Here is a 26,106-nt window from a genome sequence, read left to right as displayed (position 1 = left end):
GCCCATTGCCCATTGCCCATTGCCCATTGCTCATTTGCCGTTCCCTGTTTTAAAGATAGCCTGGCTAATTTTAGAGCGGTAGTGTTTTATTTTTTCCCTAGCATTGAAATAAACGCTGCAAGTTCGGACAAGGACTTGTTTACCTCAGCAAATATTTAATTTTCCTTCAAATCGATCTTAACTCGCTTCGATGAAACAGCCAAAGAATTCACTTCAATTGCCTAAACCCACAAGAAGTACTCGCAAAATTGCAAGTCAATTAATAACCGTCGCTTCTGGCGAAAGTAAGCACGATCTTATTTGTCACGGAGCGAAAGTGAAAGCTGCAACGTCAGCGCATTCCATACCTTTTCTTAGCGGATTTAATATTCCTTTGGAATCCAACGCTTCGATAAAACCAAAAGAAAATGTATTTTACACACAATAAAGAAAACAATGTCCGTAACATTTTCCGTGTATTAATGTTTCAACAACTTTTGGCGAATAAACATCATAAGTCCCGCTAACGATTTGGCAGAAGAACCGCGCTCGGCCTGTGGCCGCGCGGTTAAAAAGTCACTGTAAAGCTTAAATAGTTATCCAAACAAACTGAAACATGTTTTTCTACAAATGGTTTAGTAGTTCTTTCTTGCGACAAAGTTTGGCAATTTTCGATTTTTTAATCTTGCATGGTCTTGGGTGAAAATTCTTGAGAGGCGTTCTTAATTGACATTTTATTTGAGAGTAGCGTAGATAACTCTATCAGTACCTCAAGCATTCGTGCATTTGCTGTACCGGATAGGTTACAATAGCCAAACTGGTTTAGTTAAAAACTGCATTTTCAAAAAGCTCTCTTACCTTAGTTCCTTTGTTTAGTTTAACCACCCCAGCGCCGAAAGAGTAATTAAAAAGTTTCTCGAAGTAATCAATGTCTGCTCCGAAATGGAGTTGTGCTTTCAATGCGGAAATTCACTGTCTGTTGTATCTGCACTGCGTGAGACTACAGTCAAACCAAGTGAAGCGTACCCCTTTAGATTAAATTAATGAATTGGTTATTTGAATATTGAACCAGCTAGTTGTTCCATTCCATTGCATTCAAGAATGTAATAATCAATTAATTATTGGAAAATTGAACTCACTAGTCGTTCCAAGAATGGTAAAAAAAATCAATTTAATATAGATTTTTGAAATGACTAGGGAGTTCAATATTCAAAAAATCAATTCATTGTTGTATTCTTGAAACGACTAGCGGGTTCAATATTCAAATAATCAATTTGTTGACGGAATCTTGAGGGGTACGCTTCTCTTGGTTTGACTGTAATCTCACGCATTGCATAAACTGGTGACAGTATATCGGTCTCTTTGATTTTAACACGTTGAGAAAAGTCCTAGTTTGTCCGTGCACACTTTTCAACACCTTTGTCCGGTTTTATAATCGATTTGCCTGGATTTTTTGGGCAGATCAGAACTCACGAATGTCATATTGCACAGTTATATCTATGTGTTGAAAACCACATGAAAACCGTAGCTACGAAAACAGTCTGTTGTCCGTCCAGAAAAAGTACAGTGACACTGCAATATAGTAAAGTTAGTGTTCTCCCAGTTCTCAAACCGCAATATCGTATCCTGGGGCGCTATACTTTAAGCCAAAATTTGCATTGGAAACTGTTCCGGGAACTATTTTTAACGCTAAATTCGGTCCCAGCACCATCAAATTTGTATATGCCGAGTTTCGTTACCATGGGAAATTGGGAACTGGCTCCAGTGGAACCGGCATCCGGTCGTTTCGATACAAAGTCATTTCGATATACATCTAAGGTCGATTCGATACAAACTTTAAATCGTTTCGTAGCAAAAGTAAACTGGAAGAAATATCCCAATGAAAGTGTTTTAATCTTCGCATCGCATCCGACAGTGATCAAAAGAATTGTATTATACCCAGTTTACCTATTAAATCAATCCAGAAATCAACATTAGAATAATTAGAATAAATGAAGTCTAGGGAATTGCCATGCTAAATTTTTTTGAAAACGTAAAGTGTTCCCTCATAGGTCTGTTAAACTAAAGATCTGTTGTTGTGTTTCTAAGGGCCTCTTCATATGAGCCCGGTCAACCGGGCTGGCTCGGTTTCCGAGATCTCGCCTCGCCACTCCTTCCTTCGCAAAAATTTCGATGTGTTCATATGAGAGGCCGGGCTGGCCCGGTCGCCGAGATCTCGGTTTTTGCGACCGAGATTTCGGTGACCGGGATGAAATTTTCCCATATGAACTCTCTAGCCTGCAGTATAGTGCCATACCCTTACCCAGTCGCTATTACGACTGTTTCCAAGCGAAAGCGGTCTGGATTGAGTGCAGCGCGTGGGGAGTTATGAGAAGAGGCGGGACCCCCAAAACTCGTAAATAGCGACTGGGTACGAGTCTGCAATAGTGCGGCTTATTTTCTAATGTCTTGCTTAAAAAAGTGTTGGTTCTTTTCGCTGATAACTTATTTGATTAATCAGTCAGAGAGCAGAGTTCCTACAGTCTTCGTTCCCTTTGACCCAGTGGTCAAGGAAAGAGAGCTAGCGGACCATTGAAATTGCTGATCACTACACCGGGCTTTGAAATTAAATTTTTATTCTGTTTGTCAGTTTCGCTGCCCACACTGACTGATACTACAAACCTCCGTTTTCAAATGTCTCCAGTTCATTCTGAACAGTGTTTTGAAATATATCTCCCCTTTGACGCCAACGTTCTGCTATTGAAAGCAGTAGGAGTTCAGGTGAACCTCCCTTTCTGAAGCCCCACTGATTCAAGATTAGATTGTTGCCATACAAGAAATTGTCGAGTTGCTGACTGATAACATTTTCCAATAGTTTGCCTTGTTTACTGACAAGGGAAATAGGCCTGTAATTTCCACAGTCGAGGGTGCCCCCTTTGTCAAGACATTTCTTTTTTACTTCAGTTGTTTCCACTGGCTTGGGAAATATTTACATTCTGAAATACTTCTTTGAGCAAGTGGCATGAAGCAGGTTAAAAATGAATCTCCAATGAGGCGCAGGTCTTTACTAGACATATCATCTGGGCCATTTGCTTTTCCAGATTTCAAAGGTTTAAAACATGATTTCAGAAGGTCCTTGTTAAGATCTATGTTACATAGGGAAGCAGTAGGGATTTCATTGTTATTTCGTGTAGATTGATATGAAGGGTTCATTTTACCGTTTGGCCACCTTGTTTGATCGTGTTTGATGACCGTTTGGCCAGGGCTTCAAACGTCAACATGTTTGGACAACAAACAATGTTTGTTGATGTTTGGTGACCAAACATTTTCGGTCGGCCGGGCTTAAGAAGTTTAACGACTCAAGTTCAAGTGAGAAATTAACCAGTAAGCCGAATTGGCTGCAATGGGTGAGTTAAGCTCTCGTAGATTCTTTCAGTGTTTTGTAGCCAAGAAAGTTTTGGTTGAATCTGTAAATTTCGAAATAGCAGTTGCGTTGTTAGATCGGTTGAATGAGTCCAGAGATAAAATTTCTCTCTTTGAAATTAATAAGGTGTGTCAGTTAAAACAAATGTCTTTTCATTTCCTTTTATCCTCGTTCTAAGACAGTTATTTGCAAGAATCTTATTTGATTAAAAAATTTGGATTCCTCAAACAGGCGAAAAGTTATGCCGATCATATACAAACGCGAGTGATAAAAAATATTTTAGTCGTTGCATTTTTTTTTCTTTCGCGTTCAGCATCGCTGAGAGTTTTGTTACACGAGAGATGTAACGAGGGGAGTAGCTCAAGAAAACTGCTTCACATGTTCAGCAACTGGTGTATTGGAGCAGGGTTCGTACGGGTCCTGGAAAACCTGGAAAGTCCTGGAATTTTATTGTGGCATTTTCCAGGACTGGAAAGTCCTGGAAAAGGGCTACTGCTCCTGGAAAGTTCTGGAAATCTGTTAAACTCAAGTGAAAAAAATATGCAATGTATAGCAGACAGTAAGGAGAATTAACATTAAGATCTTGGCAGTGAAAGGGTTAATGTGAATTTCAGAGTCCTGGAAAAATCAATCCGAGTCCTGGAAAAGTCCTGGAAATTTGTTTCTGAAAAAGGGTACGAACCCTGTCAGGTGTTCTCTCTGCTGTAGCCAGCAATTAACTCACTAACTCGAACCAAAACTAGCATTTAAGTTCGCTCGCATTACGTCTACGCACTGAGCTGTGATTGGTAAATTCGTGAATTCTTAAGAATGAATGAGAGCACTGGAAACATTGGCTTCTTTGATGGCCGAATACCTGCCTTGAACCTAAGTTAGAAACTAAGGAAATAACGAGTTAAATCGAGGGTATGAGAATAGCTAACCCAAAACTAAGTTAAAAATTGTAGATTTTGGTACCAATCACAGTTGTGGCTGGACAAAATGCCTTTAAACCTAAACTGAACGCGATCCTTTTATCAGCAGCAAGCGATAAAAGAAAGCTATATTATGTAAAAGAGTAAATAGTTCTGCAAAGGTAAGCTAACGACTAATTACACTGTAGAACGTACCATTGTTCGATGGTATGGGAAACCAGGATTTACGCAGTCTTTTGATCATACGCTCACGCATTTAATCTAAGAAACTTACACTATAAGCGAAACCCTAAATCTACTGAAATAAACACACAAGTTGCATTTCTAACAAGTAGAGTTTAGAGTCCATGCCACTTTAACGAGGAAGCACCAAAACTGTGTAGAAAACACTTTTACACAGCTTGGTAAGGTAAATGAAATAACGAACACAAGTTGTTTATAACCATTCAGAGAAAAGCCAATTAACTAGACCAGGTTTGAATTGGGGTTTAAAAAACAGGAAATAATAAAGGTCGGTGGCCAAAATGAGACCAACGCAATATATCGATACCTAGGCAAATTTCCTGGCTTTACAAATCGGCCGTGGGAAAGTTTGCTAATAGTAATTAGCTACGTGAGTGAGTTAAAGTGACAAGGTGACTTTGTTCCTTGGTATTATATACTTCAACTAATATTAATTAATTCGATTAATATTAGTTAATCAATCATTATTAATCAAACACTTAAAGCTTTACAATAATTTACAAAAATATTCTTCAACAGTTTCACTGACGCTCAAGCTAACTAACTGCTCAATACAGGTTGACCGTTTACGACAGTTTCTTCTGTTACCGTTTTACGAATTTAACGTTGGAACAGCCCTACACAAAATAGATTGGTCATTGTGAGAGATTTATATGTCTCCTGCTCATTTGTGAAAAAAAAAAAAAAAAAAAAGAAGAAAATTACGGCTTTTGAGCTCTAGTCTAGCCATATACATTCATATGGTTTTCTTTAATAATGTGATTGTTTAACACGGATGAAAACAGTAGACTGAAGTACTCTCGTTGGGACTACGTAAAAAGTGACCGTGACCGCTTAATAGAGGTGACCGCTTAACAGAGGTCACATTTGCAGTAAACAAGGGGAGAAATTTTCGAGACATTTAGAACTGACCGCTTGATGAGGGATGACTGTATATGCTAATTATAAATAGATCTGTTCTTGAAGAAGCGTCATTCTAAGAATGATAAAAATGTTACTAGTCTGAGGTAGACAAAAATCGCTCCCCTTATTAACTTAATTACAAGCCTAGTGGACTCTGATTATAACTTGATTTCGAGTAAGGAACATTTAAAGAGAAACATGCATCTAATCTTACAGAAGACTTATAGACAATCAGGTTGGGTACCTCTTTAGTATGGTTCTTAACAGAAAAAAAGAGATCCATTCATGGTTTCGTAACAGGGCTGAACGTTCTGAAGGGGTAGAATGTCTACCCATACTGATAATGCCTTCGCAGACGATTCATTTGGGCAATGTCCTCAGCCGCGTTGAGTACTTCTATAGACGACGACTAACAATGGTTAGAAGTCCAAAGTCCCCTGCTGACATTCTACAGAGTTATCCTGAGAACATCGTAAAACGACACGCGATATATAAAGTACATTGAATATATATTGTTTATTGTTTACCGTCTACCAATTTGTTGAAAGCTACCAAAATGAAATGGTGAAAATATAAGGGTGTTCTCGAATCATAACTTTAACATAAACTCAACCAAATTCCGTTTTCCCAATAAAGACGCTTTCTAAGAACGACTAGATTAATTTTAAAAGAAGACTCGTTCTAAGTCTAACAAAAAACCTTAGCACTTGTAGGGAGAAAAAACTTTGTTTTGCTCTCAGTTATCAACTTGTAAATGCAAATCAGGCGAACATCGATTGTAATATACATTTGAATTGGGAGCTCTTAAGGCGGGAAAATATGCATCAAGCCTGAGTCAGTAGTCATTACTCATCTACTCAGGGTGAGTTTTCTTAGGTATGATTGTTAAGTGAAAACAACGAGCCATTCTTACCGTCTACGAAGGCTGGATGTTCTAAATAAGTGGGAGATATACTGATAATGGTATTTCCTCGTGAAACGGTTCAGCCTGACGATGTCTGCACTCGCGTTCGATATTACATGTTGGAGGGAGGCAGACAACAAGTTGTTGAGGCGTTACAGTGGTTTGAAGACTCTCTTCGTCACTTGAATGGAAACTGCTATCACTTCGAGCCCCAAGCGTCGAAGGTTCTAGGAATCGCTGAGTCACAGGATCTTGAACCAGTGGGATCACGTCTCCGTCGACAGAGATGGTAACTTCCTCATAGTCGACAAAGAACTGCTGACTGCTTCGGCGAGTGAATTTGTATTGCGGTACGCGCAAGCAACATGGTGAAAGGCAACAGCATCCGTCGTCAAAGATGAATGGTGCCGGGTCTTTTATAATCCTCTCAATCTTTCTGGCAAGAATCTGCAGCTCCTTCTCATCAATGTCGTACAAATTAACGAAACTGAACCAGTGATGCGGACACTTCATAGACACGAGAGAGTCACGAAGTTCCGTCAGTAACGTCAAGAGACATTCTTCAATGTTTTCTTCCACCCAGAAACCGACAGGTATTTTTTCGAGGGTGTTAAAGAAAACGGTTTTAATGTGATATGAGCCAATTTGGGGAACAACTGGTTGAAGGTGGTCTTTTAGGATGATCTTCATAGCCAAGAAGCATTTCCTTGCCGTTTCTGGTACAAGTTTAGACAGCTCGACTTCTGCTACAGAGAAGGAGAATCTCCAACTTGTCTTGTCTTCGTCGTCTGGTGCAGGCTTAGCTACGAGGTGGCAGCCTAATGACATTATTCTTTGTGCATCAGCCAAACTAGGCCAGTACCTCTGTCGAGAAGGCCAGTCGCTGATGGTTGGCCACTCAGGACAATAAAAACAAAGAGTGATGTCAGCCTCGAAAAGGGGTGCAATGTTGATCTTCATTGCTGGTCCTTTGGAATCCAGCTTAATTTTGGGAGTAAATTCAGACCTCCCACAACAGCAAGGGACGCCGGGAAGATTGGCTACACTCGCATTTTCAACAGCACTTTTAGCTTGATCTCGGATTATTTTTGAGCTGACGCAATACCCCTCAAAGCCAGGTACTAACGAGGAGAGAGTAGCATACCCGGTGAAACCCTCCGTCTCGTTCACCAAAGGCTCAACAAGAATGTTCCCTTGACCAGAGAAACAAGCCCTATCTGCCACGGAACAGAACATGACGTCTAGATCGGTATGAAGCGCGTGGATGCTACAACTTGCATTACAGCCACAACAGTTCGGCTTGTATGACATCATGAATGGGACTCCGTATCTCTCGATCGCGCTTCCAGAAAATATGAACTGAAATGTCGTCGTCTTCATTGTACTCTCAAACTGGGCTTTGATGTCGTTAAGATAAAGTAGGGATTTGTCTCTGTATTCTTGGAGTTCTCCTTCGCTGGGAATTTCTTTGTCGACTTCTAGAAGAATATCACGAAGCGGTTTAGAGCTTCTTCCCGTAAAAATACACCTTCTATGGCCACAAGCAACAGGGAAACATAAGATCTACAAGAAAAGAGCACACTTAAGTCTCGGTCTAAGCTTCCTGTCTCAGGAAACGGGAAATAAGACTGACAAATTAAAAGGAGAGAACGTAATTTACGTTTGATGAGTTCGTCACAAGCATACATCACAGTGATTGTTAGAGGTAATAAACGTTTAAACAAGAAATTGGCAGGAGAAAGGAACAGAACTTTCGTTCCACTTTACTCCAAACTCATAACACAAGAGCTAGGAATTCATAGTATACACTGATGCGTCCCAATATATAGATAAAGATAGTTATACATGCCGAAATAGGTTATAGAAAACTTAAGTAGCCTAGCGGATTCTCTCGTGCCTCACTTTCTCTTCGGAGGCGAAAAAGAATGTAGGCAACAAATCTAAATACTACGGTCATAGAGAAAGAAGAAATGCCGTGACCTGAACAGGATCGAACCTAGTTTGACTGTCGGTGTGACTGGAATAATTTGTGGTTATAGGTCTGTTGTAGTCAGTTTTTACTTACCCGATGCAGGTCCTATAAGTAAGTGAGTAAGTCAACTTTATTTATAGAGAGTAACACATGACAAATATTTCTGATAAACCAGTGGCACTCTATCCTATAGAAAGTAACATGGACTGAATGAGTTAGCCGTAACTCACCACGATCATTTAGTTAATTGGTAGAGCAATCCAACCGGTCATCTGGAAAGTGATGGGTTCGATTGCGTTTGAGGACTCCGAATCTCTCTTTTCGAGCGAGAACATCGCATTTGGGTTTGCTGCTTAAGATGTTGAGTACATTGTGATTAAAGTTAATTCAAAATCGTCTTACCAGGCCTTGTCGTATCAGCACTACAGCAATACACAAGAACAGAAAAACCCCAACCGATATTCCCGTTATGGTCCAGAGTCGTTTTGTACATTCCGATTCACCATCGCTGCAGTGATCATTGAAATTTTTCAAGCTGCGAAGCAATTGTGCGATGAAGCCTACAAATCCGATAAAAGACACCCACGCGATGGCACCTTTAATGGTCCTGCCACAAAGCGGTTTCATGGCTCACTAAAAAGAAGTAAAGAGAGAATGATCACAAAATGTTATCCACTGAGTTACCACTTAACAAAACTTCCCAAACCATGACAATTTACCAAGCCTGACTGGAAAGTCTTCCGGAAAGGAATATTATATTGTTATATTCCTCATTTCCCTCCAATTGAATTAAAAGGACAGGTCAATTCTTCCTTGTTGCCTGCCAAGGTTAGTTTTCGCTTGCTTTGGAATTAATTGGACAGGAAAAGCCAATACAATTAAATAAGGCGCTTTTCGATCATTCCGCGATATTGTGAGGCAGTAGGAGGAGGAGGAGCTTAGGTTTTTGCATTCAAAGCGCAACAGGGTAGTTCAAGTTATTCCTTTTTCTTTCAGATACATGTAGGTTTTCTCTTCTTTAGGAAGCGACATCGTTCCAGTATGCACCAGGGTGGATTCATTGTCCGCATACTGGTCGAGCAGGAGCCTAGGCTCAAACGTTTCGGACAATGTTGCGTTAAAAATCGTCTCGTGTAGTATACGGTTGCTGACCATTGCAGCACCAAAGTTGCGTTCAAACTGTTTTCTCGTGTGATATGGATTAAACGTTTTAATTTTAGAACGGTTGTGTTTTTTCCCCCCTAGCATTGACATAAACGCTGCAAGTTCTGGCGAGCTCTTGTTTACCTAAGCAAATATATATATTTAAATTTCCTTCAAATCGATCTTAACTCGCTACCACGAAACAGCCAAAGAATTCTCTTCAATTGCCTAAACCCACAACAAATACTCGCAAAATTGCAAATCAATTAATGACCGTCGCTTCCGGCGAAAGTAAGCGCGATCTTATTTGTTAACGTAGCGAAAATGAAAGCTGCAAGGTCAGCGCATTCCATGGCCGACGTAATAGCTTTTCTTAGCGGATTTAATATTCCCTTCGAATCCAACGCTTCCATAAAACCAAAAGAAAATTTATTTTACACACAATAAAGAAAACAATGTCCGTAACATTTTCCGTGTATTAATGTTTCAATAACTTTTGGCGAATAAAGATCATAAGTTGCGTGATGCGAAGTCCCGTTAACTATCTGGCAGAAGAACCGCGCTCGGCCTATGGCCGCGCGGTCAAAAAGTCACTTAAATAATAATCCAAACAAACTGAAACATGTTTTTCTACAAATGGTTTTAGTAGGCGAGATTATTTCCCCTTATAACGGTGCGGTTAGGGGAAAAATTGCCAGCGGAAGAAATTGCGTCATTCTACCCACCCCTGGACGGGAAATGTGGACGATTTTACCGGTTCAATATTCGTCTATTGACATCGCAAAATGAGATAAACCGTGATTGTCAGAACTTGATGTCACAAGTGACATTTTGGAAATTAAGTTTTTGATTTCTGATTTCTCAACTGTTGATTTCAGATTTCCAGAGATTGCGATTGTGATTTGTGATTTGTGAATTTTGGTTTTAGATTTCTGATTTCTAAATTCCGATTTCAGGTTTGAGAGTTCTGATTTGTGAATTGTTTTCTCTAATATCGGGTAAATCATGACCTGAAAATCAAATATTTTATATCTATAACAATCAAAACTTAGAACCGAATTACATCTAATTTACGATTTTCTTGATTTAGAATCAGGAAAACAGGTTGGCCGCCAAGCAATGATCCTGATTTACGCCAAATAAAAGTAAGCCTAGCTGCTGAACTGCTAAAGGCGTAACGCAGTTCTGTAGTAAAACTCTATCAGTATCTCAAGCATTCGTACATTTGCTGTACCGGCTAGGTTACAATAGCCAAACTGGTTTAGTTAAAAACTGCATCTTCAAAAAGCTCTCTTACCTTAATTCCTTTGTTTAGTTTAACCACCCGAGCGCCGAAAGAGTAATGAGAAAGTTTCTCGAAGTAATCAATGTCTGTTCCGAAATGGAGTTGTACTTTCGATGCGGAAGTTAACTGTCTGTTGTCACTGCATTGCATGAGATTAATGACGTACTCATGCATAAAGTGTTGACAGTATATCGATTCCTTTGATTTCAACACGTTAAGAAAAGTCCGCGCACGCTTTTCAACACCTTTGTCTGGTTTTAAAATCGACTTGTTGGATTTTTTGGGCAGATCAGAACTCACGAATGTCATATTGCACAGTTATATCTATGTGTTGAAAACCACATGAAAACCGTAGCTACGAAAACAGTCTGTTGTCCGTCCAGAAAAAGTACAGTGACACTGCAATATACTGAAAGTTAGTGTTTTCCCAGTTTTGTGAAACCGCAATATCGTATCCTGGAGCGCTATACTTTTAGCCAAAATTTGCATTGGAAACTGTTCTGGAAACTATCCGTGTCAAGTAGAAAGAATTTTTTTCAAGTCGGAGGTTGAACATCTTCCAGTTTCAAATCTGAATTTTTAATGATGACTCAATGATGGTGCAATAAAACAACAAAACGAATATCATCGGGAAATGTCTGAAAAATCAATGACAAGCCCTGGAGCTGGAGCAACAGGAGCAATATTGCAAAAACAAAGTAAAAACAAAAATCGGTTGGCGGACCCTCCTGGGCTGCCGCAAGAGAATACAGGATCATAATCTCTTGGCTGCCTAGAGTTGCCTTTGATCGATGACAGCGGTTTTCTGCTGTTTTTTTTTTTGTTTGTACTTACATCAAACTGAGAAAAAGAACTGAGAAAGAAGCTTTTTAACTGTCGCCGGACTTTAGAGAGACCCTGGGAACGAGTACTTTGTCGTTTAGAATTTTTCCTCGGATCCATGACCGTCACGGGTTTTATGGAAGAACACCTTGGAGTATTTTTAAAATCTTAAGCAGCCATAACAGTGAAGAAGCTGAATGAGCTTTTCGCAAGTAAAAAGGCAAGGGAAAAACAGAGAGAAAGAGCAAAAATTCAAAAGAGGGAGAATGAACGAGATCCTCTTCAATTTTAAACGAGTCAGCGGCCAGCCACTGAATTTAGCATTATCCTGTCGGAAAAATCTTGCGTAATCATGCAGAGGAGCAGAAGTTATAACCTTTGTCTGATCCGGTGCCGTATTTTGCGAGCACACCCTAGTGTTTGAGTTTCGCTCGCAGGCTAGATCCACAGACAGTCTAAGAGTGAACAAGCTGCTTTACAAAAGGGAAAAGGCCAGTGAAGAATAGAACGAAAGGGGGAGAATTAATTACTACCAAGAGAAAAGTCTGACAGGTGAGCTTGCATGTAGTCCACTACTATCTATTAAACCGACAAACCATTTCTTTGAGCGGTCAAACCCCATTGTAGAAAAAGTTTGTTGTCTTGAGCTAGGGTTGGAAATCTAATCTCCATGCAAATACAGCCAGAAGAAGAGCTAGAAGCAGCGCTAGAGGTCGTTCGCCGGGTTGACTCGTTCAGAACTGTGCAGATCGGAGTCCAGCTGTGATTCCAGGTCACAAGGCAATAAAATAAGCTTAATAACTCATCAGGTGCTTATAATGTGGAAGGTTCCTTTGTTGCTATATAAATAGTAGAACTTCGCTATCTAAAACTGGGTTTTATCTCGAACTCCAAGCTAACACGAAATCAAATCATTTTCCTTTGGATGTCTTGGACCGGGGGGTGCTCGTCGGAAATTTTGAAAAGAACCCCTCAGAGGTACCGAGATCCTGCTTTGTGGGCATGGCTTGAATTTTTTTTTCACCCCTAGATATTAAGAGGTACCAATTCTGGAACAACGCATTACCTCCTGTGATATTTTTTTCACTCAATACCCTAAACGGTTCTGCAAAAGCTTCCACTGTAGAGGAGGCTAAACGCCCTGAGAGGTACCAAAACCGCTTTTTTAACCCCTAAAAGGTACGACGAGCACCCCCCCATCATTTTAATATGGCAGTCCTACCCCCTGGGTTCTTGGATAACTTTTTCAGTCACCTAGCTACTGTCTCGAACCTCCAACAATTAAATGTTTGAGGTACAATGTAGTGAGGTTCAGCTGTATGAATCGTATATGATGACCTGAGAATAAAGTTTTCTGTTAAATTTTTTTTATTTACCAATGTTACAAATATGCCTTTTTTGTTACATTTATTGCAGGTTTGCAATATGTTCAGCATATTTCACTGTTGTGTCAAAGCAACACACCAGCAGGACTCTCAGTGGTCGGTAGTTGTGTGCATCTGTGCGACAATTTGTCAAGTTCTCTTCATGGGAATTTTGCGCAGTTTTGGAGTGCTGTTCCCTGTCTTAATGGCAGACTTTGAAACCAGCAGAGAGAGGACAGGCAAGTGACAACTGAGGTGGTAATTGTGAGGAAGAGCTTCCAAAACAAAAAACCTTTTGGCCTTCTGTTGGTGAGCAGTTACCAACAGGTTACCAACAAGCTGCCTGAGTAGGCTACTGACAGGTTACCAACAGTTTTCTAAAACTCAAAATGGCAAACAGTCAGCCAACAGATGGCCAACCGGTTTTTTGGGGGGAGCTTTTCTTCACAATTACCCATGAGGCAACAGCCAAGTATGTCACTGATGTTCTTACTACATTTTGACATCGTCTGTGAACTACTGAACAGGCGCACGGCCACATGGAATCTATTTGTTTTATATAATATGCTTTTAGATCAAATTATATTATTCACTGCATCCTTGAAAAAGCAGCTACTTTTTCAGTCCTGTCAACAATACCTGGTACCCAGCAAAGCTCTGGCATGTATTCTGTTGTGTTTGACCAGCTATGATGATAGTAATAACCAAGTACCCTTTCCCACACAATCAGTTTTCAAAAATTGACCCTTCACAGGGCTGTCATTAAGTTTTGAGTCACCTGTGACCTCGTTCTCCACACTTGTTACTTTGTGGTTGAATTATATCAACAACAGGCAATTTCACCCTTAGCATCAAGGGAAAATATATGAAGCATACTTGGCTATAACTGGTGTTATGGGTTACGGCCCTTAATGACAGCCCTGCTTCAAAGGATTAGTTGGTTAATTTGTCTAATTTATTGCTCCCTGCCAAGCACCACACCAGGACAACCACCTTGAAATCAGAAAGAAAGTCAAAAAAGCATCATTTTGAGGAGGGGGTTTAACTGTAAAATTATGGAACTGAACCTACACTTAACACCATGTGTTTCACATAATTTATCATTTTCAGCATGGATAGGTTCCTTTGCCTTATCACTATCACTATTTGCTGCACCGTTGGTGGGACGTCTTTCTCAGAAGTTGAGTTGTCGCTTTGGAGTTATCATTGGAGGACTTTTGTTCATAGCAGGACTTACGGCAACATCATTTGTGAATGATATCAAGATCATGTTCTTCACCTTCAGTGTTCTCACTGGACTCGGAGCAAGTTTTTGTCGTACCTCTTGCTTTCTGATGGTGGCAAAATACTTCAACAAGAAACGTTCCTTTGCTACGGGGAGTGTTACCATGGGCCCCTCATTAGGGATGTTTATTTGGGGCCCTGTGACTCAAGTGCTTCTTGACTCTGTTGGCTGGAGAGACACTTTTAGAGTCATGGCACTTTCCTGCACCTTGATCTTGCTTTTAGCCATCCCCTTTAATCCTAATATAGAGGAGAAGGATAAGATGTCAGAAGATACCTGTGATGAAATGACCGAGCCAAATGATCAGGATGACAATGATGGTAGTACAAAGATTCAAACAGGAAATAAAAAGTTCAAGATTCTTGATTTTTCGGTGTGGAAGATTCCCCAATACTGCATCCTTGTTGCTTCTTTCACGCTAATGTTCATGTGCCGCTTCATTCCCAGTGTCCACCTGGTAAGTGATTACATTACAGGTCAGCTAAATAACCAAAAATCCTTGGGATCCCTGACAATATATCAAACAGTCAAAAAGTCTTGAAATGAAAAGTGAGCGTCAATTTATTCAATTTTCTAAAATTCATTTCCCCTAGTACAGTGGGTGTTCAGGTTGAATCCATGTGTGGCATAATAGGCCATATTAAGATTTCTATGTGTTTACCCCCGAAGCATCCCATAATAGCTATATTTTGAAACAATGGAATTCAAAATGGCCACCAAATCAGCAAAAAGGTCTATCGTGTTAGGGGTGGGGAGGGGGAAGGTAAGGCAAAGACCATCAATAACAGAAAAGTGAAGTGTCAAGATGTCTTAGCAGGATTTTAGTTCACAAGTGATTTACATCCAATATCTTTCCAAATTTAAGTATCAAGTTGGGAGAATATTAAATTATTCTAGCAGCTTTACTCTACTACTTTAATCTCTGCACCCAACTAAGGTGCATGCACAGTAATGGCAACAAGGATACCAACAACACCAGCAAGAATGACAATAACAACAATAATGTCAATAAGTGAAACATCACTATATAATAGTGCATGATGATGTCTTGCTTTTTTTCCCAGGTCAAGTACAGTGAAGAACTAAACATCCCAGCTGATAAAGCTTCTCATTTTTACATGTTCCTGGGAATCTCTTCGGGTGCAGCCAGACTCCTGATTGGTAGATTGTGTGATGTCAAATGGGTCAATATACGCTACATAAATCAGCTGGGAATTACTTTTGCTGGCCTGGCTACCTTGCTTCTACCTCTTGCTAAAAGTTATGTGTTTCTTGCATTATACACTGCTGTGTTTGGGTTCTCAGATGGAGCTTTCATAACATCACAAAATGTGATTCTTCTTGGTATTGTTGGGCCTGACAGACGGGATACCGCATTTGGATTTGGATGCCTGTTGTGTTCTTTCGCACTGGCTGGTGGTCCACCCTTAGCAGGTGAGTATTAAGTTTCCATAATTTATGATGGGTGCGATTTCTGCGATTTCTGTGATTGCTATGGTAACCAAATAGTTCAGTGATTGTAACGACTACTTGTTTCCAAGTGATTGCTAGGATCTCTATTTCAGTGATTTTTGCCCCATGTTGTAGTGATTGCCTTGATCACTGTTTTGTAGTTTTCATATGACTACAACAATAACAACTTTTTTGCAGCGATTGTGGTGATCATATGGAACAATCCTTTACTTTGCACCAAAAAAAAAAAAAGAAAAAAAAAAAGACAGAGAGATAAATTAATGAGAAAATAACACATGAACTTCCATGACAGAAACTCTGTAGCTCTTAAAGGACCCTAGTTGGCCCCCACCATTTTCTATGCCATTGAAATTAATGATATTTCATTATTTGTTCAGAGAAGCCTATAACATTCAGTGATAAATTTTATTACATTTATCTATTTTGTTATTTGTAATGCTACTTTTTGTATTTTAAATTTTTATAAATATGTATATTTTATATTTTTATATTTTAAAATGTAAAGCGCTTATGAATATTTTATATAATTAGCGCTATATAAATTTAATTATTATTATTATTATTTTTCGTAAAGTGGTACTAAAAGAAGTAAACACTTCTAACATCATGTGCAGGCTTTTCGCGCACTGCCAGGCTATAGGTACTCACTATCTACAACAGAAGAGATAGTGAGTAGAGAAATATATATACTAAGTAAAATCAGAAGCATCTTTATGTAAAGAAAATTCAATATTAAGATCCACGTGAAAGTCATTGTACTCAGGTCACAATGCAATTTCTAAAATTTCTTCTCCAGGTCTTATTGCCGACAAACTTGCTTCATATGAGTTTGCATTTTACACAGCTGGCTCCATGATGCTTCTCAGTGGAACTGTACAGTTTTTTCTATTCTGCTTGAAGTCGACAGCAAGTGGAACTAAAAGGGTAGAACTTAATGCAAGAATGGTTACAGATTCAGAAGAAATGAGTGAAAAAAGTCAATACAAGGAAAATGACCATAAAGAATATCTGTCAGGACTTTACATTGATTCTACTTTGAGAAAGAAGTGGAAAATTAGTGCTTCTGTGGAAAGTATGCAATTGCTTTAGGTCACCGTTTTGATACCTTTAGTGTTGTCTAATAAATTATGGTACATTCTTTTACACTTTTCTTAAATACATACATACATACATACATGATTTTATTTCATCTTAAATTTACTGAGTAGCCAAGAAGTTAATATCTTCAAGAGAAACAACATGAAATTATAAAAAACAACAAGAACTACTATTAACTATAATAATGTTTGACTCCATTATTAAAAAAAGTATGTTATAAAGCCTAGTGTATAAGTGATCAGTAATCATGCTCATGAGGCTCTATTCTAAATGTTCTCAGGTAGAGAGTTCGAAGGTTTGCATGAAAAATACCTACAAGAGTGAAGATCATATGAAAGCAGGTTTACATAAATGAATATATAATTTCTGTTCCTGCAAGAGAGTAGACTGTAGAATGCAAGGTTTATAAATCCTGATACTTGGGGTAGAAATGCATGTGAAATCTATTTGTTGTTATAAATTTTAAAGTGTATATGACATGAACAATAATTTCTGCTTACTAGAAAGGCCTTTCAAAATACAGAAGAATGGCATTAATTTTTTCTTTTTGAAATATCTTTTTTCGTTTTAGAGATATTGATGTTTTGCTATTATGTAAATTAGATCAGCGATGATGTCATAAGGTTTGCAACTGAAACATGGTAAAATATTGAATAAACGATATCTCTGGAAATATTGAAGCAGTGTTCTTCAAGAAACTTGGCACCACAAATGTGTATCACAAAAGAAACAAAATGACACCCTTAGTGCTGTTGCCATGACAACAGTGTTGCTGCTGGTGTTGTCTTAATAACAACACAATTCCCAGTTTTGTCTTAAACCAAGAACCATCTACCCCACCCAATCTAATGATGGGAGCCAAGACAATATGGGAACTATGTCTGTTCCAAGTAGAACCCTTTGTCTCACTTTAGAGGTTGCAAATGGGGATATTTGTTTTTTTTTTTTACAGAAAGAGACTGGAGCCGAAAGAGTTGCTATGGCAACAGCAATAAGGGTGTCATTCTTTTCTTTTGTGATGCACCTTTGTGGTGCCAAGTTTCAAGAACACTGCTTCAATATTTCTAGAGATATTGTTTATTCTGTATTTTACCATTTTTTAGTTGCAAACAATATGATGTCATCCTGCTCTAATTTGCATAATAGAAAAACATCAATATCTCTACAACAAAAAAGATATTTCAAAAAGAAAAATGCCATTCTTCTGTATTGTGGAAGGCCTTTCAAATAAGCAGAAATTATTTTTCATGTCATATACACTTTAAAGAATTTTATTGACCATTCTATTGCCCATCTATCCATCCACTGCTGTTCCAACAAGAGGGGAAAAAAGTGAGCAGTGAATACTAAACAATTCAACCAAAGAATCATTGACACTGCCTCACAGACAGGTAGTAAAGACTATGAGCACACTCACTGGTATAGAAGCAATTTTTATATTTCACTGATATCATTTAGATCATTTCTATTTGGTGCCAAAATCATTTACTACATGTATATACTATGACAGACAGCCCAGTATAGATATTTGCATCAGTCACGCAGTGAAAGGTTTAATCTTTACACATTTGTTTCCCATATACATGCACTATGTTGAAAGTCATGATCCTCTCCAGACTCTAAAGGTTCACGATTATGTATGTGCTTTTTGCTGCAAATAAGAATTAGAAGCAGTGATGCTGCTGCAAATTCTGTCACAGCAGCCAGGATAAAGGATGGCCCATATGTATGGAGACGATCTGTCATAAAACCTGTGAAGAAAATGAGGACATTGTCAAAACTTCCCATCTGGAAACTTTATCAGTGTGACGAGTGAAATGGATGGTCAGGGAGAATCTGAATTTCCTCCTTCATATACCTTGCACTCCAGGTTGTGGCACCTACTTTGTGGCTCCATACCTTGGTGCTTTGTTAATGTTGAAGTATCATACAATGGTGTAAAATTTTGCATGCTTTTGTCCTCGTTCCCACTGCCTTGGAAGTCCCTTTCCCCACCCTTTTTTCTCCCACCTCCTGCCCCATATACAACATTGTTCCCTGAGTTTTCTCTTCATTCCACTCCCTGGAATGAGAGAGAGAGAGAGACCCAATACTCCTGGTTCCCATCCTGAAGACTTTAGAGAGAGATGTACTTCAAGTACAATCAGGACAACGAAGTTTGATAACTAGATGCAGCTCAGTGCATCAGTGATGGGAAAATAAATTTTTGGCTCATTTTGAAATACCCTGATTATCCCAAATCATTGCTAGCTGCCCTCATTCCCACTAGAGTATGAGAGTCTAGTACCAGGTAAATGGCAAGATTTATCTTAGTTAACATCATCTGATCAAAGACATGCTGCCAAGAGGGCTTGTTTAAATATTATTATCCAGTCTGTCCATATTTATGGTTAGTAGTAAAATAAATGTACCTGCCAAAGGAGGGCCAGTGGCAATTGTTGTCCCATAGAAAAGAGCAGATAAACCAAATGCTGATGCCCTCTTACTTGGCTCCACACAGTTGAGCATGGTGATGTTGAAAGTGCCTATCTCCAGACCATCTGCCAAACCATAGAAAAAGGAAAATGCAGTAAGCTGTTCATAGGTTTTACTTTGAGAAAGGAAGATGTTAGATGAGCCATCTAGAACAAGACTAAACATGAGCACAAAGATGGGATTTACAAAGCGCATGTTGCACAAGAATCCACTGAGCAATCGGCCAATGAATGTGGAGATACCAATATAAATGAAAAGCCTGGATGCTGCATCAGCTGACACGTGGAGGTCTTCTGAGAATCTTACCTGAAAGATGGAAATATTTGTGAATGCTCTGAATGCACATGACTGTGCTGAAGACTTTTTGTGCAAACCAGAGGATAATACAGATTAAGGCCAAGGTATTAACTCCCATTTTTATGGCATGAGGCATTATGCTAATCCCCCTGGATAAGATGCTAGTCTGCATATTGGAGATTAACACCCCATCATTGTGTCAGGTTGGCCCAAGAATTTGCTGGTATCCATTATACTCCTGGATAGAGAGAAATACTGTGAGAGTAAAGTGTCTTGCCTTGGAACACAACACAATGACCCTGGCCAGGACTTGATCCCAAAATACTTGGACTGAAGTCCAGCGTATTCACCATTAGACTGCCAGGGCTTCTATGGGTCACGTATCATTATAACTTGAGTGAATATTTATTATTAGTAGCAAGGTATCAAGCTTTTGATTTTTGTAGTACCAAGCAATTAGCAGCCAGAAGGTTTGCTGCTTGATTCCTGGGAGGATATCAGTCCATCACATGCCAGGTTATGCCCAACATTTTATCAGGTTTTCCAAACATAACTTGCCACTAACTAACTGGTACCATTTTATATTCTTCAGCAAAGAGGTTCTGTGATTGCCAGGAGTCAACTGACAACCATATCCTGGCCTTTGGTATCATGGCCTGAAACCCTGAAGTGTGGGATATCTGGAGTCTTTTGCATCAAGGATGAGACCTCTGGTCCCCCTCAAAAGTAGAAATAACTAGAATCTGTGGACAATCTTACCAGGTGTAACCTTGGAGTGTTGTGTCCTATGCTGGCCATGGTGTTACAAAGAGTCAACACAACAAACACCTTCTCCTTAAATACAGAAAGGTCAAACCACTTTTTCCTCTCCTGTAGGACTTGCTCACCCTGCTCATGTGACATTTCCTGTTCCTCGCATTTCCTGTCATCAATAGTGCTTTCTCCTCTCTCAGCTATAGTGGGATCAAATGTCAAACAGAGAGCACAAACAACTGAAATGATCCCAGCAGTTATGCGATAAGTCTTTCTCCAATCAAAGGAGTCCAGCAAGGATTGTAGCATTGGTGCAACAGAAAGCACACCGAGTCCACTTCCTGATGCTGTAATACCAGTTGCTATAGAATGGTTCTTGTCAAAGTATTGTGAGGTTATTACATAAGATGAAAGATAGAGGCAGCTGCCACCAAATCCAAACAAAACACTGTAAGTCATATACATGATGTAGACACTTGAAGCAAGAGATGAGAGTAAGAGGCCACCGACACATGATAATCCACCTATGATTGCAGTTAAGCGGCAACCAAGTCGATTCACCAATGCACTGGTCAAAGGGCCAAGGGCAAATATAAAAGCTATTTGCACTGAACCAACCCAAGCTGGGAAATAAAAAATTGTGGTGGGTTAGAAGTTCAAATTGAATTTCATATCCCTAATTCCTCTACAGTAGAATCATGGTGCGCTAGGTGGTGGAGAGGAAGGGGTCTTTAAGTATCTAGTAGCCTGCGAGCAGGCTCTCATTGTTAGTGGCATGAGCAAAGCCATCTGCGAGTGAAGTGAGCTGGTGAATCGGCAAATGGAGTGAGCTCTTGAGGGTACTGGCAGGAGTCAGTGAGTGGAAGTAAGCAGGTGAGAATAAGAGCTCTCATTTCTCGTGCCAGTCTCCTCGCTAATGGCATGAGTCCCCTGACTTGAGATCTGACTTGAATTGGCATGGTCACCTGACTCATGCCAAGCTGCTCACCAGCTCACTTCGCTCGCTGACAGCTATGCTTGTGACGCCAATGATGACAGCCTGCTCACAGGCTAAGTATCTAGGATCATGTGTACTAAAGGCATCCATGGTGGAGTGTCGATCTGTACCCTTGAAGGATACCCTTGATCAACACTCGATCAATACTTGATCGACACCTCTGTTGACACATGATCAACATCTCGGTCAACAGTTGATCGAGAGTCAACTAATTTTCGCAGACATGCTATTGAGTGTCGATTGATACATATGAGTTGGTTGACACTTGGTTGACCATTGACTGAATGCCGATCAAGTGTCAATCAGGTGTTGATGGAGATGTCGATCGAGTATCCATCAAGATATCCATAGAGTGTTGATTGAGATGTTGATCAAGTGATGATCATGGGTGGATCAAGGATTTTGATCCACACTACCGTGAATGCCTTCAGTGCACCCTTAGTATCTACACAGTCAAGTGATTTACTATTAAACACTCTAATTAACTAAGTTAGTTAATTCTAATTAACAGCGTGCTTTACTATATGCTATGAATAGCGTATATACTGCAGGGGGTTTAAGTGTGATTTTATGTCAAGGGATTTATTAATGCGTAGGCTGACTAACAAAAAGGGTGAAATTAACGTCTGATTTCCCCCAGGGTCAGGGAAATTCTATGAGGCAAATTCTTTGGCTAGCATTTCCTTTTGTTCCTACATACATATTCTCCTCCTGTACTTCAAATTTAACGTCAAATGTTTTTTAATTCTTGTCCGCCCCTGATTAAATAATGACGTTCTGGCAAACTGACAAAAAAAATAGTTACCCTGTGTTCGTTTTATGATTACTGTCGAATGTATGTTGAATGAGATTATCAATGGACGATGAACTAGGGCGGTTTTCATTTGAGTGTCGAAAGTAATTAGACAATTACTTTAGTTTTGGTTTTGGTTTTACTACGGTTTGAGATTGGCTGAGTAGTCTAATTGGTATGAAACTGGTTTGGTTTTGGTTTTACGACACTCAATTGAAAACCGCTCTATAAACTTACCTATACGTTCCCGTGATTCTTGAAAATAGACCATTAACACTGGGAACAGAACTCCAAAGTTGAGCGAGATGCCGAGCGTTAGCACAATGATAAATGTGGCAGAGAAACAAACTAGCCACGACCAGGGACTGTCAAGATCTTTCCCGCATCTGCATTTTGCAGCTGCACTCGACGAACAAAGATAACAGCATGCCATTCCAAGACCTTCCAAGCTTCCAAGCGGAGCAAAATTTGTCGTGGTGTGACATTGAGCATCAGACAACGTTCTCCTATTTGACACATACCGGAAATGAAGCTTATGCAATGAAAAATAATAATACATCACTGTATGTTATAATTAAAATTGAACAGAAAAAAGAAAACCACGAGCAACCAAACAAAACCCACTCAAAAAAATATTTATCTCCGGAAAAATTATTCAGGGCTGGTTGAGCACACGCAGACGAAGACACTGTTTGGGCTCGTCACGCAATCTTCCTTTCCCCCCACGTTCGGGGGGAGGGGAAATTTCCTGTCCCACTGGACAAGGGTAACGAGAAGAAGTGACAAGAAGTCAATAGTATTGAAGAAACTGCGTAGCGTCTTTTAGACTACAAGTAAATGTTAAAAATGTTGTTAAAAAGACGCTTAATGGCGGTATAAATCAACCAAATGGTAACGCGGACTCCAGGAACGGGACGCGAAACAATCTCGTTCCCGACCCTCGTTCCCAAGTACCTCTATCTTCAGCCGAGGTTGACTTTTGAAAATGGCGGCAAGAAGAGAATATTTCGCGTCCTCCTCTTCTGATTGCGACGAGGTCCCTGAGATCTCAACAACTCCAGTGAAGAAAAGACCGGCAGAATGTAACCAATCGACTCTAGATTTCTCTAAACCTTGGAAGATGAGTGACTTGGTGCTGTTGGTAGAGGAACGAAAACTCCACGTTCACAAAGCCATTTTGGCGATTTCTTCTCCCGTCTTTGAGACAATGATGTCGTCTAACTTTAAAGAGAAGAACGCGAAGGAAATTCCACTTCCAGGGAAGAAAGTGGAGGAGATAGAAGACCTGCTTCGAGCTATTTACCCTTACTGCGAGCGTGCCATTTCTCGTCAAAATTGTTGTTCGTTGCTCGAATTATCTTCTGAATATCAAATGGATGAACTGAAGAAACGGTGCGAGAAATTCGTGCTCGACACATACAAACCAATCACGACTATTACACGGCATCACCATTCATCTGCGGCACAAACATTACGCGAGGAAGCTTTGCAGTTTGTAGTAGTGTCCCAGCGACATCAACTGAGCGAGGAAGTTGTTCAGCGTTGCATCACGACCTTCGTATCACAGCTATCGCGTTGGGACAGCATGGAGACAAATGCGTTTTACTCACAGCTTGAGGCGCAGAACAGGTTAAGGATAATGGAAGAAAGAGTGAAATTCTTAGAGAACCGTTTGGACACTTGCAACTGTGGAGCACGTTTGACCCCTGCCTCAGTTAAAACTGGTTTCAAGAGCAGAAGGGTTCGTTGAATAACAGGCATCTCGCAGTCTCTGTTTATGCTACCTGGCATTCTTTTAGCTTGTGTTGTGTTATTTTGTGATCCCCTACTCCTTGGGGGCATTTGACATTTAGAAATTTCCGGTTTGTCAAATTCCCATTTCCCGGGGCACCTGCTTCCCCATTGCTCTATACTCCAATGTCAATGTCTTTTGTCTGAAGTAGATCTCTTTTCCTCAGGCTGGTTGTATATCAACTGTGCTCATTCAGAGAAAGTATGTTTTACGATAACAGCAGAAATTCTCACGTGCTCATTGACCAATTTTCATTGTCACGGACAGGCATGTGATATTTTATAATTAATGCAATGTGTCAATGAGTGTGAGCAGACAATTTGACAGTTTGTTATTGAAAAAACAAATTGATGTCAGCTTTTCATGCATCTGTCTTGTTATTGACAATGAAATTCATCATAACATTGTCAAAGTAGTGATAAGTTAATAAAGATGGTGAATTTTAAGCTCGGTAATGAAATGTGAAGGTGAATTAATCAACATGACATGAGCGTGGGACAAGGAAAAAATTCTGAGTCCCCAACAGGAATCGAACCCATGACCTCCTGAACACCGGGCGGGTGCTCTATCCACTGAGCTACAAGAACTCATGGAGAGCAAGGTCATTTAACTGAGTTCATATATGATAGGTGTCCTGCATACTGCTAGGATCAATGCTATCAAATTCATCGTGAGTAGTGATAAGTGAATAAAGATGGTGAATTTTAAGCTCGGTAATGAAATGTGAAGGTGAATTAATCAACATGACACGAGCGTGGGACAAAGAAAAATTCTGAGTCCCCCATCGGGAATTGAACCCATGACCTCCCGAACACCGGGTGGGCACTCTATCCACTGAGCTACGAGAACTCATGGAGAGCAAGGTCATTTAACATGACCTTGCTCTCCATGCTCGTGTCATGTCGATTAATTCACCTTCACATTGTCAAAGTAGTCTGCAGATCCACTTGGCTATCGCCTCATGGGTCCACAGCTACCTTATCAATGTTATGATAAAATCATGTTCAATAACAGGATCAATAACAGGAATTCATGATCAATAAATTCATGATCTTTTTTTAAATTTATTTGAAAGACACATAACTTACCATATTAACATTACATACAATACTAAAATAAATTCATGATCAATAACAGCACAGATGCATGAAAAACTGACGTCAATTTATTCGTTAATTGCAGAACAGATTGTGTGGTATCAGGGAGGGTACTCCCTTACATGGGTTACATAGCTATGTGTGGCCCCAAAGGTTATGGTTTTTTTAAGCCATTTTGGTCAGAAATTTACGGATTTTGGCCATGTTGGTCTTGAATAGGGTATAGTTTTTACACTTTAGGTTTGAATTGGGTATGTTTTTTTAGAAAAGCTACTCTTTCATCATTATTGATCTTAAAGACAATATTATTGTAGGGGTGCATAGAATAAAGCCCTAAGTGACTTGTGGAAAATTTTGAGGTAGCCAGGATTGAAATACCTACCCATAATTTTCACAGTTTACTCTGGTTTTAGTTATTGCCTCAAAAGAACTAGTAATAATTTACTACTAGTTCTTTTTGGCCAATGATGAAGATGAGACTATACTGTATCGCTTGTTGGGAGGTATTTCAATGCTGGTTACCCTAACATTCTCCAAGAGGGCTTTATTCCACTCCCCCTTAGCCCTTCACAATGCCTTTAACATTGGTTTGAACTATAATGCAGGTCTGAAACAGGGTTTTAAGGGTCAGGTATTAAATGGAGTAGGGAAAAGTGCAGATTTTGGTCTTAAATAGGGTAACGTTTTTCAGAAGCGGGACGCACACCCCCACCTGATTTTTCTGGAAGTGATCCGTTACCCCCAAGGGGTGTTGTAGTTGGTAGACTGTTCTATTGTGGGCCGCAGGCTCTGATGAAAGCAAAGCAAAAGACAAGGTTTTGAGCAAAATTCCAGAGACAGTATTTCTTGTGTGCTCAAAAATGCCAAAGAAATTTAGGAAAACAACTGTAAAAGAGTGCAAAAATATACATGTATTTACTTCATTGTATCACGTTACAAACAGCAATATATACCTTCTGAAGAAATAAAAATAACCCTTTTTTTTGATGACATACAAACTTAAAATTTTCAGTAATGTCAATGTAATGAGATCAATTACGCGGTCCTCTGGTGTTTTTCTTATTTTTTTTTTTTAGCTCATTGATGCGCAAGCATTGAATGAGTATTGCGAGGG

The 26,106-nt window shown here is 39.6% G+C and overlaps 4 protein-coding genes across 7 annotated transcripts; 2 read left to right on the top strand and 2 right to left on the bottom strand.

The window, feature by feature from the left end:
- Positions 1–3,679: 3,679 nt before the first annotated feature.
- Positions 3,680–11,049, bottom strand: LOC145483313 (uncharacterized). Of its 3 annotated transcripts, none has more exons than XM_081461807.1 (3): positions 10,759–11,049; positions 8,721–9,096; positions 3,680–7,909 (listed from the first exon to the last, which is right to left on the bottom strand). In XM_081461807.1, the coding sequence occupies exons 2-3, from the start codon at positions 8,943–8,945 to the stop codon at positions 6,377–6,379; spliced, it is 1,758 nt and encodes a 585-aa protein (XP_081317933.1). In that variant the 5' UTR covers positions 8,946–9,096; positions 10,759–11,049; the 3' UTR covers positions 3,680–6,376. The 3 variants fall into 3 exon arrangements, with proteins under 3 accessions (XP_081317933.1, XP_081317930.1, XP_081317932.1); XM_081461804.1 differs by having other exon boundaries at positions 8,721–8,951; XM_081461806.1 differs by lacking the exon at positions 10,759–11,049 and having other exon boundaries at positions 8,721–10,225.
- Positions 11,050–11,187: 138 nt separating this feature from the next.
- On the top strand, positions 11,188–18,324 carry LOC145483311 (monocarboxylate transporter 10-like). Its single transcript, XM_081461802.1, has 5 exons — positions 11,188–12,120; positions 12,985–13,171; positions 14,043–14,674; positions 15,282–15,651; positions 16,487–18,324. Exons 2-5 carry the CDS (start codon positions 12,994–12,996, stop codon positions 16,777–16,779), a joined length of 1,473 nt encoding a protein of 490 aa, XP_081317928.1. The 5' UTR covers positions 11,188–12,120; positions 12,985–12,993; the 3' UTR covers positions 16,780–18,324.
- A 24-nt stretch (positions 18,325–18,348) lies between these two features.
- On the bottom strand, positions 18,349–22,678 carry LOC145483309 (monocarboxylate transporter 4-like). 2 transcript variants are annotated; one of them, XM_081461801.1, is made up of 5 exons: positions 22,341–22,678; positions 20,320–20,936; positions 19,506–19,569; positions 19,200–19,328; positions 18,349–18,539 (listed from the first exon to the last, which is right to left on the bottom strand). In XM_081461801.1, exons 1-5 carry the CDS (start codon positions 22,660–22,662, stop codon positions 18,349–18,351), a joined length of 1,323 nt encoding a protein of 440 aa, XP_081317927.1. In that variant the 5' UTR covers positions 22,663–22,678. The 2 variants fall into 2 exon arrangements, with proteins under 2 accessions (XP_081317927.1, XP_081317926.1); XM_081461800.1 differs by having other exon boundaries at positions 19,200–19,569.
- Positions 22,679–23,088: 410 nt separating this feature from the next.
- Positions 23,089–24,301, top strand: LOC145483312 (BTB and MATH domain-containing protein 42-like). Its single transcript, XM_081461803.1, has one exon. It carries the CDS (start codon positions 23,089–23,091, stop codon positions 23,851–23,853), a length of 765 nt encoding a protein of 254 aa, XP_081317929.1. The 3' UTR covers positions 23,854–24,301.
- The last annotated feature ends 1,805 nt before the right edge of the window (positions 24,302–26,106 follow it).

This window comes from Orbicella franksi, chromosome 4 (assembly GCF_964199315.1).
Source record: "Orbicella franksi chromosome 4, jaOrbFran1.1, whole genome shotgun sequence".
Taxonomy (NCBI): domain Eukaryota; kingdom Metazoa; phylum Cnidaria; class Anthozoa; order Scleractinia; family Merulinidae; genus Orbicella; species Orbicella franksi.
This window is presented reverse-complemented; position numbering and strand designations above follow the sequence as displayed.

Bases quoted from the DNA above. Each gene is read 5' to 3' on its own strand.
- LOC145483312 (XM_081461803.1), top strand. From the start codon at position 23,089: ATGGCGGCAAGAAGAGAATATTTCGCGTCCTCCTCTTCTGATTGCGAC.
- LOC145483309 (XM_081461800.1), bottom strand. From the start codon at position 22,662: ATGTATTATTATTTTTCATTGCATAAGCTTCATTTCCGGTATGTGTCA. The intron at 19,570-20,319 runs GTAAGATTGTCC...TCCATCTTTCAG, and splicing joins ACACTCCAAGGTTACACCTG to GTAAGATTCTCAGAAGACCT. The intron at 18,540-19,199 runs GTACATTTATTT...TTTTCTTCACAG, and splicing joins CACTGGCCCTCCTTTGGCAG to GTTTTATGACAGATCGTCTC.
- LOC145483313 (XM_081461807.1), bottom strand. From the start codon at position 8,945: ATGAAACCGCTTTGTGGCAGGACCATTAAAGGTGCCATCGCGTGGGTG. The intron at 7,910-8,720 runs GTAAGACGATTT...CTTTTCTTGTAG, and splicing joins TGCTGATACGACAAGGCCTG to ATCTTATGTTTCCCTGTTGC.
- LOC145483311 (XM_081461802.1), top strand. From the start codon at position 12,994: ATGTTCAGCATATTTCACTGTTGTGTCAAAGCAACACACCAGCAGGAC. The intron at 14,675-15,281 runs GTAAGTGATTAC...TTTTTTTCCCAG, and splicing joins TCATTCCCAGTGTCCACCTG to GTCAAGTACAGTGAAGAACT. The intron at 15,652-16,486 runs GTGAGTATTAAG...TTTCTTCTCCAG, and splicing joins TGGTGGTCCACCCTTAGCAG to GTCTTATTGCCGACAAACTT.